The following is a 23,346-nucleotide window of genomic DNA, read 5'->3' on the forward strand; positions in this document are numbered from 1 at the left end:
ACGTGCTGTCCAAGCTCGTTTGCAGCTGGTCATCCACCTACAAAAGCTTTCTCAAATGCTGGAAGCCCCTAAATAGGTATTCAGATATGTGATTATTGGTATTGGACAGCTCCTTGGAAATAAGTGAAGTTGATTGGAGAATTATTGAAAGCCACTGAACATCTTGTTGAGCACCAGTGTACCGCTACCCAAGCATAGGAGGCCCCCTTCTTGTGCATTGAATAGCTGGTCTATAAAGTGTTGAAGACTTGTAGAAGGATTCTTGAAGATCTTTTGAAGACTTGAAGGCTGATCCATCTAGCTTTGGGGCTTCACGAGAGTGCCTAGAGATGGCCAAGTGGATCCATAAATCAAAGCTTTGGAGAACCGGGCTTCCTAGGCTGAAAGGAGATTGCCCAAGACACGGGCAGACTTGAGATAAAACTTGAGGAGAACCAAAATATTCCATGGAGGGATTTCCAATAAGTCTTGAGATAGAGCTTGAGGAGAACCAGGGTATCCAATGGAGGAAGTCCATTATATATATATATATATATATACCATCATAAGGCCACATGAATCTGAACTTACGAATAATTTTAAAGGAAAGAAGAGAATCACTAAACACAAACAAAATCAAAAATAGGAAAGCTTAATATAGACACCCCAGAAAAAAAATAATAATAATAATAACAACTTACAAAACTAGACAAATACATAACTAAATCACACATGCCCACATACACACATACTTTATTGAATCACAACAAAAGAATTTCTAACAAACGAGCTAAACAAATAATTAATGACTAATTAACAATCACACATGCCCACATACACACACACATACTTTATTGAATCACAACAAAAGAATTTCTAACAAACGAGCTAAACAAATAATGAATGACTAATTAACAAGGCACTTTAAATGACTAATTCACTAAGACAAAACAAGTAAAGACAAGAATACAAAAGTGTGAACTTTACCTCAAAGATTGTCCAATCATGAAGTATAAGATCATCAACTCCATCATACATAGCATGGACTAGGTGCTACGACATCCCTACTTACGTCATCAACGTCCAAGAGTAGGTGCAAGTTTACATATATAAAAAATTGTCCTAACCAAGAGGGGACAATTTTTATACAGAGACCAACGAGCTGAGTTTCTATCACTTCTCCGGAGGTGAAGGGTAGACTCAGCCATGATGAAGGCTAGCACTCACAACTGGACTAACAAAACAATCACTTCCCTATTAAAGAAATGATTAAGCAAGACTAGAAGCAATGATAAATAACAACTAAGAGCTAAAATGATCTACATAGAAAATGGACTCTTAAGATCCCCATTTTTATGAAACTTATTACTTATAATCTTAAACATTCCAAAAGCAAAAACCTCAAAGATATATCTACTTCGATTCAAAAAACAACAAACTTCACTTAAAACCTTCTTAAAGCAATAATCCTTTTGCACAACCAAATTGATGAGTTGGCAAACTTGAGTAATAAAAGCAAACTTGCTTGAAAAAATACGAGAGAATCTGAATAACTGAGAAGAGACAACACCATATTTAGTTATTTTAGAACAGTTAGAAGAAGTGAGGCATTTTCGAATATGCCAGTGATGAAGATATCTTGTCGGCAGCTAGCTCGCAAGGATCCCAGTGAACTGCTTCATCAACATTCTTGTGTTCATTCAGTTGAAACTGGGAATATGATGATGCAGATATCGCCCACAAGCTTGTACTAAAAATACCCCTTGATAATAAAAATGTTAAAAAGGAGGGGCGGTGGGGGATCTTTGTCCCCACTGTGGTGCTGGTCTTGTTGTATTTTCAATAGTGGTTAATTGTGTGTTTCATTACGTTAATAGTCAAGTTCTCGAGATCCACAATCCCCATTACGATCTTGCAGATTCCCAGCATTACTATGGAGAGCCAGATGTGCAGAGGCAAGGGTGTGACTTTGTTCTTCATTTGATGGCCACTTGGACCAGAGAGCAAGGCCTCTCCAGATCTGCTACAAACAAGAGGAAGAGAGTTCTGAAGAAATGAAAGAACTGCGCTTTCTTCTGAGACTTCTTCTAGCTTATTTTGGTGCTTTCAGCCACTTTTATGGCTTTTCCATGCTTTACATGGTGTTTATGTACTTGAGTCCTCTGGCTTTAAGCGTCTTTTTTCATCTCAAATAGGAGCATGTGTGTGTGTGTGTGTGTGTGTTTTTTTTTTTTGGGGGGGGGGGGCAGGGGGAGGGGGGGGGGGGGGGGGGGGGGGGGGGGGGGGTTGTGTGGTTGGGGGGGTTTCAAGCTCAAAGCATTACCTTTTAACCTGTTCTTGATGGAGTCAACAATATCTCTGACCCATCCAGAAGCAGCCTCACCATCATAAACCACATCAGAGAGCCTCTCTCTTAAAGTCATTCTTATAATATCTTTTGCTTTACCAGGAAGAAAGAACCTCTTTGGTGTGTAAACTAAATCGCTTTCTACTATTATCTGTGACATATTATTGACCACATGAGCTCTCTCTCTCTCTCTCTCTCTCTCTCTCTCTCTCTCTCTCTCTCTAGTAGACACTTAATATATCTTTCTTTCTATCTCTCTCACACAAACACATATCAAATCTTTATACTCTACATACTGATAGACTTTCAAGAGTGGCACTAGAGTCTTGGTACTCCCAGGTGACCAGCTGCTTTCACACACATGGGCTACAGATGGACCGCTTGCCACCTTTTCAAAGTGGTTGAGTACTTCAAGTACGGTGCGGTATGGTACGTGTACAGTACGAGTACATAAAGTACGCATCAAGATAAGTACTTTAAGTACGTTCACGTTTTTAATTATATATATATATATATATATATATATATATATATATATAAGGAATATCTAGCATCCATACAAAAATAGCATGAAAGACAATGGTAATACTGAAATGAAAACTAATATATCAACTACTGAACAATGACCACTGACTAAAATTATTTAAAAACGGGCCAAATAAGTGTTGTACATTGAACCTCATATTTGGTACAAAGACCTTATCCGTACGAGGTACGGTACGTATGGAGTGGTACAGAAAGTACTGAAGGTACACATCGGATGAGTACGGGTACGGAATGCAACTATGCACCTTTTAGTACTCTCTAGACTCCCCTTACTTGGATCTCTTGAGGAAAGAAATCAACCACATCATATGTCTGATCTTATTCGGCTTCACACTAGCCGCACATGGCTGACACCTTCAAAGCTTCCTACGAAGCTAAATTTCTACGAAGGGCAGGCAGCTGAATTTTTACCAAGGGCATTGCTTGTGCGTCACAAAGAATGGTTTCATTGAGACACCTCGATGCCTTCATAGGCACAAGTCACATGCCATCAGGATTGCTATTGGCCAGGTCAAGGTATCCTCACACCGACTCAGAATAGAAACAGGACGAGCTGAGGGTATCCCACAAGAGGCTGCAGACTATGTATGCTTGATGCCACGTGCATCCTGCACTTGGATGCCACGTGGACATATCTGAACAAGAAGGTGAAGGACCTGGAGTGGAAACTGGTCCCACTCGGTCCCATGTGAGCCCAGTCCCGGACAAGTCAGCCAGGGTTCCACTCTATGCGTCCAAGGTCAAGTGTGCATTGTCCTGCACATGAAGCAATGCTAGTCCGCCCTATGAGTCTCCCTCTGGAATGATGTCAAATGTTCTGTGTATCTGGTTTGCAACTGGATGCCAGACTTCTTTGTAGGCATGTAGGTTTGCATGTAGAGATGGGGCCAGCCCATAGGGCTACCCCAAGGCAAAAGTTTGCACTCTTAGTGTGGGCATGGGGGAGGTGTAGGACAGCCAGCCGACTGGGCCCCAGCTCCTAGAGGGGCTGTCGGCCAGGTGTGGGACAGCCCCCACAGGCTGCCCAGCTGCCCAACAACCCATGCGCGCAGTGGCCAGCCCGCTTGCATAGTGTGAAAGTATTTAAAAGCATTTTATTGCTCAAGAACTGGTCATGAGGTTTTAATAAAGCTAGCCGACTGGAGGCTTCAGGGAGTATAAATACTCCAGCCAAGAAAACGATTCTATCATCTCATTCTTCACAAAGGATTGCTGCCTTCGAAGGGCCAGGACAGCCAAGGGGAAGCTCCAGTCAAGCTGAACATTGAAGGTCGAGATTTCTTTATTTTGCTGATTTTCATCATTCTAAAAAAGCAAATACACCATTCGTGGTAGGGGCCCTACAAAGGTATTTGGGGCCCAATATTGTGTCCTCTTCTACTCTCTCTCTCTCTCTCATTATTTTCTACACATCTACTTCAGTTGTGTGTTATTCATCGTGAAAGATAGCTGAATTCTGAGCATTGAAGTTACCGATTCAACCCCGAAGCTTCCGCATGTTACATTGGTATCAAAGCCTTCTTCAAGTATGAAGATTCAACCAGAAAAACCAGAAAAAAAGAAAGAATTTTTTTTTTCTAAACTCCGGTGGACCACCCCCTTTCGGTGTGACTCCTGTCCCTCAAAGAACGGTTGGTTTTCAGCCTCCCGAAGTCTCCCACACACATAGTGGATGGTCATATTGCACTCCGGAAAGGAAGTGCATTTTCCTGCTATGGCGAGCTAAAACAGCAAGAGAGAACGACAAGCTTGGGACTAAAGTGCACCAGGCAATCCATCTAGGGCATCAGGCATGAGTGTATCGGAGATGTTCCAACAGATGATGCAAGCAAGCAATCGTAGAACAGGGTACCAAATTGGAAGAGCAAAAGGCGTAGATCTTGGCCCTAGAAGAGCACACCCGTTCTCCAGCTCCTCTTTTTCCGTCTCCTCCTCCCTCTCATTCCGTTTCCCAGATTCCAGATCCTCTACAAAATGACCCTTTTGAGGCCATTCCTTGGTGGACCCAGTGGGCTCATGCCCACACCAGATTAGGTATGGCAGCTTATGCTTGGGACGAGTTTGTCCTCGACCTTAAGCAGCGGTTTCTACCGCTCCATTACCTTAAGCGACTCGAAGACGAGTTTAGGAGAGCACGTCAAAACACGCAACCAGTCCTTCAATTTGCCAATAAGATTTCAAACTTATGTTTGTAGTTGAGCTTATCTGACAAGGACAAGAAAGGACAATTCCTTTATGGCCTTGACATGCAATCCAGTGGGAGGTGCATATGTTTAGGCTAGCCTTTCCAAGGCAATGGAATCGGAGTTGAACCGCCAACTCCAAGAAGTGTTGCAATCTGGCTTCAAACGTCCTAGTGTGTCGCCATTTGCAGCTCCAATTTTGTTTGTCAAGAAGAATGATGGATCTTCTCAATTGTGTGTCAATTATCGTGCACTCAATAAGCTGACTTCAAGAGTAAGTTCTCGATGCCTCGAATAGATTACATTCTCAAGAGGCTCAATGGGACCAAGGAGTTCTCAAAACTCGACTTGAAGAGTGGGTACCACCAGGTGAGCATTGTTGAGGGGGACATCCCCAAGACAGCCTTCCGTACAGAACAAGCCCACTATGAATTTGTGGTCATGCCTTTTGGCTTGACAAATGCCCTAGCCACATTTAACCGCATGATGATGCGTGTGTTCAGGGACTTAATAGGAAAGTGTGTGTTCATATTTCTGGATGACATACTCGTATTTTCAACTACCGTTGGCAGCATGACATTGATGTGGAGAAAGTCCTAAAGTTGCTAGAAAGCGATGGGCTCTACGTCAATGAGAAGAAGTCGGAATTTTATTTGTTTGAGGTTCACTACCTTAGATACATTATCAAAGCCGAGGACATCCGATTTGATCTGGCCAAGGTGGCCGAATTGTCAATTGGGAAGTACCACAAACTATGTTTGACATGAGATCCTTTGTGGATATATGCCAGGCATACTCCACCCACATATACAAGTTTTCTGACCTCTCGGCGGATCTCACTGATCTGCTTAAGGGTGTCAAGACTAGAAGGCAGCGGATTCAAATGACTCCACGAGCGTTGGAGGCATTCAAGAACCTCAAGGTGGCTTTGTAAGAAGCGCCTTGTCTAGCCAACCCTCATGGGACAAGCCATTCCAAGTGATCACCGATGCGAGTAACATTGCAATTGGTTACAACAGACTGGCCATCCAGTAGCTTATATGTCTCGTAAGTTACTACCCGCAGAAAAGAATTACTCAATCTACGATCGGGAACTCCTAGCAGTCATTCAAGCCTTGAAACATTGGAAACATTTCCTTTATGGCCGTGAATTTGAGGTTCACACTAACCATCAGGCATTACGCTAGATTTAGACAATGCCAAGTGCACAGTGGAGTGACCGACAGCACCGCCGAAACAGATCTTCCGGCAATTTGGTGGTATGATCGAGTACCTTCCAAGAAAGGCCAACACAGTGGCCGATGCTTTAAGCAAGAAGAAACAAGTGACTTTCATTCACACCATTGGACTCGACCTCGCTGGTTCGGAACTAGATGACATGAAGCACACATACCAGGATTCCAAGGAATTCGGTACACCATGGGAACAAGCATTGGATGCCACAAGACCATTGGACTCGACCTCGCTGGTACAGGACTAGATGACATGAAGCACACATACGCGGATTCCAAGGAATTCGGTACACCATGGGAACAAGCATTGGATGCCACAAGACCATGCCACTTTTGGATATGCGATGGTTGGCTTTTCTACGAAGGCCGACTTTGTGTCATGAAGTCATTCAGGGCAGCTCTTCTCCATGATGCCCATGACGCCATTACTGGTAATCATCAAGGCATGAATTCGGTTCTGGAGAAGTTAGAAAGGCAGTGTTATTGGCCAAGAATGAGGCGAGATGTGTTTGCACATGTGCAACAGTGTGACATTTGTTAGAAAGTGAAAGCTTCTCGTGGGAAGAAGATAGGGTCGTTACAGCCTTTACCGATTCTCTAAGGACATTTCCAAGATATATCCACAGATTTTGTCACAAATTTGCCTCCCAATCCGGGTAAGCATAATACTCGGTGCTTGACTATTGTTGATAGATTTAGCAAATTTGTTATGCTTATCCCTTGTAGAGCCAATGTGACCGCCGAGGATGTTGCCCATTTGTTCATTCGGCATTGGTACCCGATTGGCGGGATCCCTAGGACCATAGTGTCAGACCAAGATGCCATGTTTACCATTCATTTTTGGAGGGCAATGTTTAATAACTTTGGTACTAAATTAAATTTTTCTAGTGCGTTTGGAAGACCATTCCAGTCCCTATTGACCAAAACCTCGTCTTCAGTACCTGAAGCGAACAGAATGACGGAGTCTTACCATTAGATTTTGGAGTCAGTGAAAGGCAGGTTGACTAAAGCACAAGAGGCCTACACTCGATAGGCCAACAAAGACCGAAGGGATATGAAGTTCTCGGAAGGAGATTGGATTTATCTTCGGATCATGAAGCAAAGATCAAAACAGGTGGGCAAGCGATGCCCAAAGCTATCATTCAGGAGCTTTGGACCTTTTCCCATCCAGAGAAAGATTAACAAGGTTTCAATGAAGTTGAAGCTACCTTTGAGCTGGACTATGCATGATGTATTGCATGTTAGTATGCAAGTCCAATCCCTTCATAAGTGAAAGGCGGAGTGGAACCAGATATCATTGATGAAGCTGAAGTGATGGTTCCAAAACAGATCCTTTTGCACAGCTTCAAGCATGGCTCCGACCGAAGATAAAGAAACATTGGAAACATTTCCTTTATGGCCGTGACTTTGAGGTTCGCACTCACCATCAGGCATTACGCTGGATTCAGACAATGCCAACTGCACAGTGGAGTGATCGACAGCACCGTTGGAGCTAGATATTCTAGCAATTTGGTGGTATGATTGAGAAAGGCCAATCCAGTGGCCAATGCTTTGAGCGGGAAGGGACAGGTGACTTTCATTCAGACCACTAGACTCGACCTTGTTGGTACAAGACACGCGATAGTTGGCTTTTCTACAAAGGCCGACTGTATGTCATGAAGTCCTTCAGGGCAACTCTCCTCCATGACGCTCATGATGCCATTACTGGTGGTCATCGGGGCATGAATTCGACTTTGGAGAAGTTAGAACGGCAATATTATTGGCCAAAGATGAGGCGAGATGTGTTTGCACGTGTGCAACAATGTGATATTTGTCAAAAGATAAAAGCTCCTCGTGGGAAGAAGATAGGGTTGTTGAGGCCCTTACCAATTCCTGAGGAACCTCACCAAGATATATCGATGGGTTTTGTCACGAATCTGCCTCCCAGTCCGGGTAAGCGTAATACTCAGTGCTTGACTATAGTTGATAGATTTAGCAAATTTGTTATGCTTATTCCATGTAGGGCCAATGTGACCGCCGAAGATGTTGCCCATTTGTTCATTCTGTATTGGTATCCGATTGGCGGAATCCCTAGGACCATAGTGTCAGACCGAGATGCCAAGTTTACCAATCATTTTTGGAGGGCATTGTTTGATAACTTTGGTACTAAATTAAATTTTTCGAGTGCATTTCACCCACAGACGGACGGCCAGACAGAAATCTACAACCAGTTGGCCTTTGATGTGCTGAAGTGTTATGTCCACAATCAGCAAGGTAAGTAGGAATCGTATTTGCCTTTAGTTCAAGCTGTTTTGAATGATTCCTTTTCTTCAACTATTGGCACGACTCCATATGAAGCAGCGTTTGGAAGACCATTCCAGTCGCTATTGACCAGGACCTCGTCTTCAATACCTGAAGCGAACAAATTGATGGAGTCTTACCATGAGATTTTGGAGTCAGTAAAAGACAGGTTGGCTAAAGCACAGGAGGCCTACACTCGACAGGCCAACAAAGACCCAAGGGATATGAAGTTTTCGGAAGGTGATTGGGTTTATCTTCGGATCTCAGCATCGTCCGAAAGGACGAGGATGCACAGTATCTTTGGGTGTGGCTACAGCTTAGCAGTGACAGAGTCATCCACATTGCTATGTGTTATTTTGCACCACGCCACTCCCCTTACGCCGCACAGCATGGCCAATCACCGTACTTACCACTATATCGGGATATTATGGAGTTCTCACAGCTGGGGGAAGTCCTGCTGCTCGGGGATTTCAACACCAGGACAGGAAGTCACCAGGTCCCACTACTCGATCTGGATGACCCTATCAGACTACAGGAGCTGGACATCACTCACACAGGGCTACAGAGAACATCACAAGATCGTGAGGAGGTCCCGGTGTATGGGAGATATTTCTTAGAGCTGGGAGCTGCACATAGTCTCGTTATCTATAACAGGATGTCTCGATGGCCCTCCTCCAACGCCCTCACCTCCTTTCCTCATTCAGGAGGTACTAGCACAATGGACTACCTTATGGGGTCTCTAGCTTTGGCACACCTTCTCCTCGACTTCTCCATCCTGCCACCCCCCTTTGAGGCTGACCATGCCTACCTTTCTTTCACTCTTACCTACACACCACCTGCCCCTCCGCCATCACCGCCCATCTCACATTACACTCAGGTCCTTTTTGATAACGAGCTTGACCTTGTTTACTCCAACCACATCTACAGCCAACTCCAGGATGTGGAACCTACTGTCCCCCTATCCACCCTCACAATACAACTCACCACCATACTCCACACATCCGCCACCACTTCTTTCATCTGCACACGGTGGTCTACCGCCAAGCCACCTTGTGGTTCCATCCCCCATAACTGTTGGTATGATGATGAATATTAGGCCACACGCTCTCGTCTTAAGCATGAGGTACGGATTGGGCAAATCACAAAGCGCCAAGTGCAACGGATTTCTCAACGGCGCAAGAAACGCGAGTTCTACGCTCAGAAAGAGGATGAGTTATACCGACTTTTCTTAGGGCCGAACTACAAAGAGGCTTGGAGGAAACTCCGAGAACATCACCCTCCCACAGCTATCACGTGCCTGGACACATGGCACTCCTATGCACGCTCCCTCTTATCATATCCCCCATCAGCCACCCCTACCCTACCATCAGATCCTTGTCCCACCACCTCCACCTTCTTCACAAAGGGCCTGGTCCTCAAGGCCATTCATAGACTACACAATAGGCGAGCCCAGGATCATGAGGGACTCACTGCCGAGTACATCTCGCATGCCGATGATACCCTAGCGCCCCTATTATCCTACATGTTCAATAGAGCCCTTTGTGAAGGATTTCCACCCTCTTGGTCCACCAACACCATCACCCCCATCCTCAAAGTCGGAGATCCACTTGATCCTACTAATTACAGGACGATCATGATTGGCCACACATTGGCCAAACTCTATGGATCAATGCTAGAGGCGAAGCTCAGTTCATTTGCAGAGAGCCAAGGATGCAAAGCCTCAGGACAGGCTAGCTTTCGGAGGAGCTACTCTACCCTTGACCACATCGTCACCCTCCGTGCCATCATCAAGGAGGGTAGAGCACGACATCAAAGGATTTATTGTTGCTTTGTGGATTTCCGCAAAGCGTTTGATATTGTACCCCGAGCCCGCCTCCTACACCGTCTACAGGAGATAGGAGTCCCATCTGACATGGTTTGGAGCATCATCGCCCTCTATGAGTCCGTCACCGGACGAGTGAGAGCCCCAAGAGGTACATCACAGGAGATTTCCAGCACTCGTGGAGTGAAACAGGGCTGCCCTCTATCACCCACTCTTTTCGGCCTCTACATTGATGAGATCTCGACCTTCATTGACAAATTAGGCGGGGCTAGCCCCACATTGGCAGGCATATTGATCCCCATACTACTTTATGTAGATGACATCGTCCTCCTCTCAGACTCAGCCGAGGGACTTCAGAGACAATTGGATGCTTTACAAGACTTCTGCACTCAACGGGACCTCTCTGTTAACCTTGGTAAAACCAAGGTAATGGTCTTCAATACCTCTGGAGTCTCGCCCCTTCACCTCCAGATTGAGCTTCACATATAGAGGGGATCCTGTGGAGATTGTCTCATCCTATGTCTACCTGGTGTCACTTTCACTTGCCCATGCTTCACCATGCTTCCCGCAGCACATGCCAAAGTGACACAGGGATATACAGCCTTGAGCTTACTTGAGCGGCAGTGCTTCCAGGCACATTTCCAAGAGCCCAGGACAAAGGGCTAGCCTTTTGACACCCTCGTCACACCAACCTTGAGCTATGGAGCAGCCCTCTGGGACCAGATTTATCCGATGAGGATTGGCAGCGAGTTGAGAGGCCCCAAGTCATGATGTTCTCCCATATGATTCACAGCAAACCATCAGTCCCACACTAGATTATCCAGGCAGAGTTTACTGCAACCCCGATAATAGTTGATGCACTCTTCCACACAGTCACATACCTCCATCGGATCAGTCAAATGGATCCCCATAGGTACCCGAGGCTTGCCCTAGAGTCCTCAAGACAGCTAGCACTTGAGGGCCACTCTGGAGTATGGTATGCACTAGTTTCCACTTGGTTCTCAGTATATGGGCTCCGCATGGACCACCTATTTTGTGAGGGATTTGGTCCACTCTCCAAGATCATTGACTTCCAGGACCATCGTTGCCTAGGCCTCTTCCTGCTTGAGCTCCGCAGACACAGAGACACCTTCTTGAGAGAGCTTCGGCCCCAACCACCCCGCCCCCTCCCTTGCCAGCCAACCATCACCAGTTTCTTCTGGACCCAAGAGGTGGAGGACACTGATATAGTGGATCTTGTGTACCCTCCACGAGCTACTCCGGACCTACCTCGCCCGACAGGAGTTACCTTGGACCGAGCCTCCGCACTCCAGCGTGCCCAACGACCCCGGTCCCCCCATCAGCCACGATTACCTCATCAACTCCAGATCCAGGACATGCTCCACTACCATCAAGCTACCTTTCCACGTGACATAGCTGAGGGAGACCTCTCGGCCATACTCATTAGCCCCATGCATGATATTTTGGAGAGTGGTATACCATCTACTCGGAGCTGATGTTGCTCTCATGTTTCTCTGTTCTTAGTATTTCCATGATGAGTTTCCATGGACAGTTTCATATCACCCAAGTGAGATAGCTATGTTTATGTTTTCTTTCTATTTTATTTTCCATTCCATGATGAGATATGCCATGGACATTATTGTATCACTTTGGTCTCATAGGCCCATTGGGTCTTTAGTAGACGCTTAATATATCTTTCTTTCTTTCTTTCTTTCTCTCTCTCTCTATTTTCTGCACATGTACTTCAGTTTTGTGTGTTATATTCGTCGTGAAAGATTGCTGAATTCTGAGCATTGAAGTTACTGATTCGACCCCAAAGCTTCCGCATGTTACACTCGACTGGAGAGATTGAGTCAGAGGAGCACTATTTGTTTAGATGCCCAATGTACTATGAGATACGGGGGAGGTTTCATTGCCTCTTCAGATATGGATTTGGCCCTCTACTCGAGTGATGCACTACAGTGATCAGAGATACTTGGGGATGAACTTTCTAGAGATTGACCGACACCGAAAGGCCATGACGCGCACACAAAAACCAAAAAGAGGTTAATATAATCTTTCTTTCTTTCTCTCTCTCTCATGAGCGCACACAAAAACCAGAAAGAAATAAAAGAGGTTAGTGCAAGAAGCATGCCTAAAAGATAAATGCTATGGAGGATGAAAGATATCCATGATAGGTGTGGCATAGAGTGCAAGTAGAGAGATGAGATGGAAGGTCAAGCCATGACAATGATGCACAAAGACAAAGAGAGAGAGAGAGATGTGATACTCGAGTCAAGAGAGCAAGTTTGCACAACTCAAATGATACTCATTGTGATAATGAATCCATCCAAATACATGCTTTTATAGGCACCAAGGCCTTATCTTTTGACCCTAAATAAGAGGGTGTTCACACCTAGTGTGTTTGCACAACTAAAGACACTTGACTAGAATCCAAATTAACTCCGAAATACCCAACAAAATAGATAGAGATGTGATAGAAAACAAGAGAGAAAAGATTGCATAACTCAAATGATGCTCATTATTAATAGAGCCACCCAAGTACATGCTTTTATAGGCATCAAGCCTTATCTTTTGACCAGAACCAAATAAGGGCTGTTCACACCAACTAACTCCAAAATATCCCAACAAAAAAGACCCTTTTAAGGCCCACCACTGCTGGTCAGCTGCCCGAGCAGTCATAGAGAGGGAAACTTGGCCTATAAGTAGTCTCCCCTTGAGACCCCCATTCTTCATTACACTCCACTACTTCAGTCCCTGAAGCAGCAAACGAAGCCTACCAGCACCCTGCAGCAGTCCAAAACACGTTTGAATGTATGAAATGTGTGCAATTCAAAGCTGCTTCTGTTTGAAATGTGAGTAAAAATTTGACTGACTTGTGTACTTTTCTTTTCTTCCTGTACTTCATGCAATGTCTCAAGGCGCTCTAAGGCCCTCTCCTCCAGCTTTTCAGATGGTTTCTCCATGATACACAAGACTAAACCCTGTATTCAAAACAGCTCATCATATATTGATTTTATGTAATAGCAATAAAGACCACAAAAACAAAAGGGTGGCCTCAAAAAATGTGCCATGCGATAAAAGAAATCTTTTGTTGACTGGATGATGTTTATTTTGTGTTTTGTACATCTAAAGTAAACAACCACTTTGGAAAGTTTAGTATTAAGCAAAAACCTAAATGATCACAAGTACGAGTTTTTTATTCAACAAATCAAATCAATCACCTGGGACTTTCTTGCATGGACCACACAACCCAGGAACCCTTTGAAGAAAATGGCCATGACTTGGCTCTTCAACAAATATCTTGCTGCATGTCTTGTAATCAACGAGATTCCCTATGGCTTAAGGTGGTTATGTAATCAAGAGATCTAGAGGGTTTGCCAATGTGTAAGTAAGTTGCCAGTTTGGGTGGTAGGCCCAATTAAATGATGAAGTGCCTACAAGCAGAACACCCAGAACGCTTGACATCATTCCAGAGGGAGACTCACAATACGGACTGGCACTGCTTCATGTGTAGGACAATGTACACCTAACCAACACCATGTACGGGACTTGTACACCTGACCTCGGATGCTTAGGGTGGAACCCTGGCTGACTCGTCCCAGACTGGGGCTCACATGGGACCAGTTTCCACTCCAAGTCCTGCACTTGCTCGCCAAGCGGCCTGTTCCGTGACCACATCCTCCGTGTTGCCGTTGTCAAACAAGACGACGACTCTCTAGCCACCTATGTAACCAAACGTCTTGAGCAATTCGTTGCGCTCACTCCTGGTCTTGGGTGCCCTTCGGCTTATCTTCGAGCTCCCGGCTAATGATTGCACCAACCAAAGAACTACGGACAACCGTTGAGTCTTGTGTGGGAGCAGGCTCACCACTGAAGCTGTGGAGGCTGGGATGGTAATCTGCGGAGTGGTAGTCTTCTTTGGACAATCCTTAGAAGTGTGTCCTTTTGTGTGACAAAAGAAACACCTACCCTCCTTGTGCTGAGCTACCTCTTCTAGACTCAATTTCCCACCGGCCTTGCCTGCCTGAAGCTTTCTAGTTTAGAGTAAGCTTTGTTGGTCATGACCACTTCCGACTAGTTCAGGTGTGAACAAAGCTTACTCACGGACACTTTTTCCCTATGACTGGACATAGGTTTTTTCCCCATGTGAACACACTTATGTGTGTTGGGCCCTTTGCCCTAGGCTACTTTATGTACTTTCATTTATTATTATTGAGTACATCTTTTCCAGCACTCTTGAGCTTCACTCGTTTTCTCCCTTGCAACTCTGTGTGTGTGTGTGTGTGTGTGTGTGTGTGTGTGTGTGCAAGCTTCTTCCCCCATACCCAACATTGGTATCAGAGCATTAGGGTTAGGGTTTTTGAGCATTAGGGTTAGGGTTTCTCCCTGCATCCCCTCTGATCTGCCGCCGCCCTATGCATCCCTGCGCCGCCTGTATCGTACGGCACCGCCTGTCTGCACTCCGCCGCCACCCCTGCGTCGCCCCTGCGCCTCAGATCTGCGCCGCCCAGCAACGCTGCCCAGATCTGCATCACCCGTACTGCACCACCTTGTGTACCTGCACGTACTGTGCCGCCTTACACGTGTACTATTGTACCTGCCCGATTGAAGCTGCTCCACAACATTGGTATTTCTGTAATTTTTTCAAATACTCAGAAATTGCTAAATACACTGCATTAATTTTGGGGCTTTTCACCATTGAGCTCAAAATTGCAACATTGGCATACAATGGTACTGATTTTGCTTAATTCGGTGCGTAATTGCACTAGAAATTTGGGGATTTTGCAAAAATTGACACCATTTGCAGGTCTTTTATAGACACTTGCAGGCATTTTGGGTGTTACAGGCAGATTCAGTTTGCATTGGGGCATTTCCCCCAAATTTTTGGGTGTTACAGCATTACTACTTGTTTGTACGCACTTGTGACAGCCATGTCTGGGAACACTAGTGAATTATTTGGAATGCTCTTCGTTGAGGATAAGTTGGATGGCACCAACTATCCTGTGTGGGCATACATGATGAAACATGTACTTGTTGCAAAGAATTTGTGTTTATGTATCAAGGGCTGATGTCAGGCGTATTGCTCCTGCACGAGCAACAAGTACTTCAGGAACCATTGATGCAGGTGATGATGTATCTTCAGGTGGTGCTACATCTTCTGCACCTTTTCCACCCACTCCAGAACAACTCAGATGGGATGCCAAGGATGCTTAGGCACATGCTTTGATTGCCCTTTTATGCAAAAGGCAGGTTATGCCGCACATTCGTTCATGCACTTCTTCTAAGGGTGCATGGGCTCGTGTTGCCTATCTTCGCAATAAGATTGAGTCTCAGCATATGGATGAGGATGATTCAATGGACAAGTTCCTTACCCGCATCAAGGATTTACGAAAGCAGCTCATCAACATTGATGAGGTCATTCCAGATGGGTTCACTTGTATCTACAGTGCTTCAGGGTTTGCCAGAATCCTATCAGGGTTTTGCTACTACTCTGCGTCTACTCATGAGTGAAGGGTAATCTAAACTTGTATACCTTTGATGAGTTGGTGACTCTCTTATTGCAGGAGGAGCAGTCTCGTTCTTGCAGAGATCTATTTGCCAATTTGCAAGATTCACCTCCAGGTGGCATAGTTATGTGTGCCAATGATGCCTCTTACTCCATAAAGGCATTGGCAATGTGGAGCTAACAGCATGTAATGGGGATAGTTTTACTCTTTGTGACACTTTATATGTACCAAGCATAAGAAGAATCTCATTTCTGTTTCAGCCCTTGCATTATTTGGGTTTAAGGTTCAGTTTTTTGACCATTGTTGCTCTGTGTATAACAGCAGAGATTCAACTTCTCTTATGCTTTCTGGGACATCATGCAGTGGCTTGTATAAGCTTGATATGTATGACAGGAGTACTTATTCTCATGATGCTATGCTTGCATCCACCTCTCGTGTGTTGAGTGACACTGAGTTATGGCATGCTCGGTTTGGTCACTTGAATTTCCCATCTCTTGTACGTTTGCAAAAGCAAGGTATGGTGCATGAGCTTCCTCCTATGTAGGTTCCCTTCAAGCATGTATGTGAGGGATGCATCCTTCGAAAGATGCACAAGAATCCCTTTCCTAAAGATGGTGCTATAAGGGCTGTCCGTCCATTATAGCTCATTCATAGTGATCTTTGTGGCCCCATGAGGGCTCCATCTTTTGGAGGACACTTGTACTTCATCACGTTCATTGATGACTACACTCGGTTTTGTTGGGTGTATGGTTTAAAAATGTATTCAGGTGCCTTTGCAGCTTTCAGAGACTTCCGTCCCATGGCTGAAAATGCTTGTGGACACAAGCTTGTCACATTGCGTACAGATTGAGGGGGGGAATATTTGTCAAATGAGTTCACAGCTTACATGCAGTTACATGGTATTTCTCATCAGTGTACTACCCCCTATACTCCTCAGCAAAATGGAGTTGCAAAGAGACGTAATCGTACACTTATGGAGATGGCGCGTTGCATGCTCAAGAGCAAGGATCTGCCCAGTAAGTTTTGGCTTGAGGCAGTTATGTGTGCCAATTATGTGCTTAACCGTTGCCCCATTAAAGCCTTGAAATCTATGACTGCCTATGAGGCATGGAATGGCAGGATTCCACTGGTGACTCATATGAGAGCCTTTGGGTGTTTGGCATATATGCATGTGCCCACACAACAAAGACATAAGCTTGATGCAAAGGCAATCAAATGCATTTTCATTGGTTATAGTACTGAGAGTAAGGGATGAGTAAGGGATACAAACTCTATGTGCCTAATACAGGCAAAGATCATTGTGTCAAGAGATGTTATCTTTGATGAATATGCATCTCAACCACTTGTCTCATGTACCAGACAGCCATCTATTGGGCCAGAAGATGTGTTTGATACTTTGTTGCCTTTATTCAATTCAAATGTGGACAATGTAGAGCCAGTTTCAGCTCATTTACAGCCACCTATGCCTGCTGAAAACCAGCAAAATCAGCAGTGCCCCAAATTGATCCTGAAATGCCTCAAATTGATCAGGATACCTTGGGTGAAAAGAAAGATGCAGATACTAGGAATTCAAAAACTGTTCCTAGATGACTGGTTGACACTTTGCGTTGGCTACGACGCCTTTTAGCCGATCTTGGTGTTGGACAGCAGTCCCCTACCACCATTTACACTGACAGTCAAAGTGCTTTGGCAGTTGCACGAAACCCAGTATTTCATGCCCACACAAAGCATATCGAGGTTCACTATCATGTCAAGAAAAGGCTCCATGCAGGAGAGATTGACTTGGCTCATGTATCAACACATGCCAATATAGCAGATGGGTTTACAAAGCCTCTTTCGAGGGAAAAGTTTGAAGCTTTCCGCATAGCTTTGAGCTTACAACCTCTACCAGGGTAGTCTGCTACACCCTGTCTCCGTTCACACCATTCACTTGAGGGGGTGACCACTCCCGGCTAGTTCAGGTGTGAACACAGCTTACTCACGGGCACTTTTTCCCTATGACTGGACACAAGTTTTTTACCCGTGTGAACACACTTATGTGTGTTGGACACTTTGTCCTAGGCTACTTTATGTACTTTCATTTATTATTATTGAGTACATCTTTTCCAGCACTCTTGAGCTTCACTTGTTTTCTCTCTCGTGTGTGTGTGTGTCTGTGTGCAGGCTTCTTCCCCCATACCCGCCTTCTGCTCTTCCAACTTTGTACTCTGGTTTGCGAGTGCTTGCATCATAGTCTGGAACATCTCGTGCACACTCATGTCTACCGTCCGCGAAGGACTGCCTAGTGCCTCTTGTTACAAAGTTCCTTGTTCTCTCTCTTCATCGAAGCTCACCATAGTGGGAATATGCACTTCCTTTTTGAAAGGCAACAAAACCATCCACTATGTGTGTGGGAGACATTCCGGAGGCTTCCGGAGGCTTCCGGAGGCTAAAAACCAACTGTCCTTCTAGGGATGGGAAACACACCGAAAGGGGTTCTTCTCCGGTGTCTAGAAACCAACCACACAAGCAAAAAAAAATCTTCCTTTTTTTTCTAGTTTTCTGGCTGAATATTCACACTTGAAGAAGGCTCAAGTACCATTGTAACATGCGGAAGCTTGATGGGTAGAATCGGTAACTTCAATGGACAGAATTCAGAAATCTTTCGTAGCGAAGATAACACACAAGATAGAGAGACAAGTAGAGAGAAAATGAAATGAAATGAAATGAAATGATATATTAACGTCTCTACGAGGCCATAATGGCCTATGAGACCAAAACTGACAGTACATCTGAAGTTGGTGTCTCATCAAAGAGAACAACTAAATGAGACTAAAAAGTACAATAAACTGATTGTCCTACAGTTATAAGAACAGAACTGTAAGACTCCGAGATGATACTGAGTAGAAAATACTGGAAAATATTGGAAAATGTATATCAGGTAGATCCATGTATGCTGATCAGTTGAAGTGTTGCCCTCTCCTTAGATCAAGTATCTCCGCCATGGGGCTGTCTAGAATGGAGAGGTCGTAGAAGCGAGGTAGGCGCCTCCGATGCCGAGCAATTATGGCTCTGATCTGGCGATGGTGAGGATATCGTGGTCGGGATCCTGGTGGACATGGCCGACGAGCACGACATAAGATAATTGCTCTATCAGTGGTGACTCCCTAGGAGCATGGTCGGTGCCCTAATGGCCCAATGGAGGAGGTATTAGGAGGTGTGTGGACTGGGTTCTTGGTGCTGATGCTGGTGCTGAAGAAATTTGTCAAGGTCCTCTCTCTAGGTACATCATGGTTCGGCCTCCTATCTGCCAAGAGGGTCTCTCTGTGTCTCCTGAGCTCAAGTAGAAACAATCCCAGGCATCTCTGATCCTCAAACTCCATGACCCTGCGTAACGGCCAAAAACCCTCTCGGAAGAGGCAGTGATATCTCCCTCGAATCTCATAATAGACTATACAACGGCAAATGTAGTGTTCCTCTATCTCTGCCTCCTGGTAGCATAGCTGACAAATGCGGTCATCCAAGATCTGATGCACATATCGCCCTGTCTCAATCCGCAACTGGTGTGCTGAGGTCCGGATCTGTCCAATGGCACAACGTATCCCATGTGATAGGTGTACATCCATGTAAGCCAGGCGGGTGATAAAATCATCTGGTGAGAGAGGTAGAAAATGGCTCTTGTAATGAGCCATTTTCGTGCCTAAGGGCTCAAGGGGGCTAGCCCATGTCCTCTCTGTGTCCACTCTAATGATATCCATCTTGATCACGTGGTTTTGCTCTTAGCGGGTGAGATCCAAAAATGGACAATCCAGACTGTACTGAAAGGGTTGTAGTACCTCTATCCAAACCATGTAGGTCAAACCATGATCTCATCTGAGCGTACCAGCAATGACTATCTCCATCCTCTGCCAACTGTATGGATGAGGTCAATGCCAATCGGGAGTACCTCAGCTGAGGGAGCTCCCATAGCCGTTGTAAAAAGGCTTGAATAGGGCCTCAGTTACTACTGGTGGGGCACCCAACTCAGCCCGAACAATCTCATGTGGTACTGCTGATTTGCTCCGAATCATGCGGGCAATCATCATAATCAGTGGTCTCTCCATTTGCCTCCATCCCTCATTTGTCCCTCTCTGAGATTTGCGATGTATACTGGGCCCCCAAATTGGAGCTCCATACAGGAGGGTCAGTGTGACAAGCGTATCAAGTAGCCACAATTTGATGCGTGGCTCCTGAAACTGTATGTGTGCACACTGCCTCTCAAGTGCCCCCAAGGCTGCATGCCCTTGAGCTAATCTGGCTGCTGCTGCCTCCTTCACGGAGAAACGCGATCCTGTGAAAGTAACTCCCAAGTAGACATATGACCTGACGTACTCTACCGGCTCCCCTCGGAAAGTGAACTGAGGCTCTGATCTCGTCACCCATGCCTATGTGGTATTAAACACCATAACCTTGGTTTTCCCAAGGTTCATTGTCAGATCTCTATCCGCATAGAAAGCCTGTAATGCATCCAGGTGTCTTTGTAATCCCTCCGGAGAGTCTGAGATTAGAACAATATCATCAGCATATAACAAGATGGGTATCAACACCCCTGCCAAGCATGCCCCTGGGCCTCCCAATCTGTCTACATAATCAGAGACCGCATCAATGTACAATCCAAAGAGGGTGGGCGATAGCGGGCATCCCTGCTTCACCCCTATCGTGCTGGTCACCCTATCAAATAGTCCGCCTGGAGCTCGGACTCGCCTGTCACAGACTCATACAAAGCATATATCCCCCGCTACATATCCTCAGGTACCTCAATGTCATGCAATCTGTGCATAAGCCTGGCACATGGTACGATATCGAAGGCTTTGCGGAAGTCCACAAAGCAGCAGTATATCCTTCTCTTTGTATATCCTTCTCTTCTGTGCCCTGCCCTCTTCAATAAGTGCCCGAAGTGTCAGTATGTGATCCAAGGTAGTAAATCCTCTCCTGAAGCCAGCCTATCCATGTGCTCGATGACCATGCCTCTCTGCCCATTGGCTCAGCTCCGACTCCAATATAGAGCCATATAGCTTCAATTTTTCCAATGCAAGAACCATGTGGTAGCCCTTTTTAAAGTTGCACATCCACTTGATTTTCAATGCTAAGCATTTCCAATTGCAAGGGCGAGAATATTTCCAACATTAATCCTTTTTAAGCGTGGAGGATTAATCCTTTTTGAAGCATGGGATTGAAAAAACCCAATGCCAGATTAGCATGGAAAATACGCACACAAAGAAAGTTACAATTTTATTAGGGCACTGTTGCCACCCCATAAGAAAAATTCATCCTAATAGCGCAAAGGGCTACTTAAGGTGAAGGGCAACAAGACCAAGCGCCCAACTGTCTGGTCAACCAAGGTAATGTCTTCCTAAAACCTTCAACAAGAGGCATGGATGCAATTCCCATGGATACACTTAATCGAATTAAAGGGTTGCAACTCACCCACCTTGGATGTGGATGTAATTACAATGGATAAACTAGGGCAAGAGCAATTGCGGGTGTGAGGATCATCCTGCATGGATGCAAATGCGATGGATATACCAGGGCAAGAGCAATTTCCTATGTGAGGGTCATCCTGCTCGTAAACTCCTCCGAAGACAGAGAACATGCCATTGATTTGTTCACAAATGCAAAAGCTGGAGTTGATGTAGTTGTTGGAAGCAACATAAGAAATTGTGAACGCCTACCTATTGAGGCCCTTGGCATGACCGTTCGTGATCCATCGAATCCAATCATGTCCCCGACAGTAATCGTGGTCCATCACAAACCACAGAGTGAATAACTCTCTCTGAACAATAATAACCCAAGTCTCACTTATATAGTGGCTATTGCTGCTATAAATAACTATCCGGTCATAAATAGCTAGTATACTTGGTATTATTAACTAACCATGAGCCTTAGCTTCCTGAAGATTGTTGTTAGATTGATTTCATGGATCAATACATTATTCTTATGGGTTCATGGAAGAAGATTTGCTTTGTTACAAATTGCAAATATCTTTGCATATAAATAATTGAGTTGTCCAAAGGTACAGAACATCTTGACCCTTGAGACTATAGCATCAATTCTAAAGACCCATTGAGATAAGACACATCATGTCAATGCAAAGTCAAAGGGTGATTTATCATTACTATAGAACATGATTGAGCCATCAAACTGTCAAGAGTTTTATGCACAAGTTTGCATTGATGCAGCTACAAGATGCTCAAATGCTATCAAAGAATACTGCAAAAGTTGATAGCCTTCTGATCTTTTACAACTCTTGTCCAAACATCATGATTGAGATTGCAAGTTTTCTTTACTATTTCCCATTGGCCATGGAAGCTATCAAGGGACTATTTAGTTCATTGACTAAATCAAGATGACGATAGATAGGCAAATACTTCACGTAGATACAAGCAGGAAACAACTGCCCAATTCATAAAATAGTTGAAATCGGATGAAAGTATGGAGAAAATGTCTGTTCAAAATTGCCATTCGTCTTCAATCCACGGGAGAAGGACACATCTTCTTGGGGGGCGGGGGAGGGGGGGAGGGGGGAGGGGATCTGAGAATAACAGACACGAGGGAGACTCATGCATGGCTGGGTGGGGAAGACTCGGGAGAAGGAAGGCCCTCTATGTCTTGCCTTCTCACAGTTTGATCTATATGCAGCAAGACGGCTAATTCTTGAGGACAAAAGAGAAAGCAAGGGTCGCGTACCTTACATTGGTGAAGCAAACCCTTCTGTCGCCGTAACCGTCCCCGCCGTCGCCATTTTTAAAGTGTTGAACATTAACAAATTTATATAATTTATAAAATTATGTTTTTTAAATAGATTTATAATATAATGCTAAAAGTATACTATTATTATTGTTGTTTTTGCATACAGACATCTATGGTTTGTCATTTTTTCCCACATGTTTCTGTGTTTATTTAAACAACCAATGAGGAGTCCTTCGTGAGATCACCAGTCAAAGGCAAGGCAAAGGCTCAAGGGCAACACCAGGAAAGCACCTTGTCGCTTAGTAAAGTGCCACAGCTCTAGTAAAAAGGGGGAGGCGCATCAGCAGTCTGTGTGTCATCGTGGCGGCACAACATCAGTGGTGGCGGAGATGAGGTCCCGGCTTCTGCCGCAACGCAAGAAAACAAAACAGAGGCGACTGTCGTGCAAGGCCGTCGGAGATGGCAGAATGACAAAGCGCGGCACAAGGGGGGACTCCAGCTCTGTGACGTGGCGCAGCGCAGTGGGTGGAGCGCTGCAAGGGTGGCCGTCGTTGGGTGGCAAGGCAGCCGGAGACAAAAGCGCAGCATTGGAAGAAGTGGCGACCCTGTCCGACGCGGCACAACTCATCACAACGGACTGCAGGTTGTAGTGGCTGTCGTGGCATCACGCTGCGGCAAAAGGAGGAGGGTGCACAGAGCTAGGCACACAGAGAAGAAGAAGCGCGCTTGGAGAAGCATG

At 45.2% G+C, this 23,346-nt stretch overlaps 1 protein-coding gene across 3 annotated transcripts in view; it reads right to left on the bottom strand.

Moving 5' to 3' along the window:
* Window positions 1–22,687, bottom strand: part of LOC147617882 (uncharacterized) — a 23,993-nt gene extending 1,306 nt beyond the window's left edge. Inside the window, exons 1-3 of one of the 3 annotated variants that reach the window (XM_086776135.1) lie at window positions 22,605–22,687; window positions 13,274–13,373; window positions 2,303–2,477 (exon numbers count right to left, since the gene is read on the bottom strand). In XM_086776135.1, the coding sequence (XP_086632261.1) occupies window positions 2,303–2,477; window positions 13,274–13,297 (199 nt within the window). In that variant the 5' untranslated portion in view covers window positions 13,298–13,373; window positions 22,605–22,687. Of the gene's footprint in view, window positions 1–2,302; window positions 2,478–13,265; window positions 13,374–22,604 lie in introns of all 3 variants that reach the window. The other 2 variants (XM_086776133.1, XM_086776134.1) reach the window with 2 other exon arrangements.
* Window positions 22,688–23,346: the final 659 nt, after the last annotated feature.

Source organism: Cibotium barometz, chromosome 36, assembly GCF_041138505.1.
Source record: "Cibotium barometz isolate CiBa-2024 chromosome 36, ASM4113850v1, whole genome shotgun sequence".
Taxonomy (NCBI): Eukaryota; Viridiplantae; Streptophyta; class Polypodiopsida; order Cyatheales; family Cibotiaceae; genus Cibotium; species Cibotium barometz.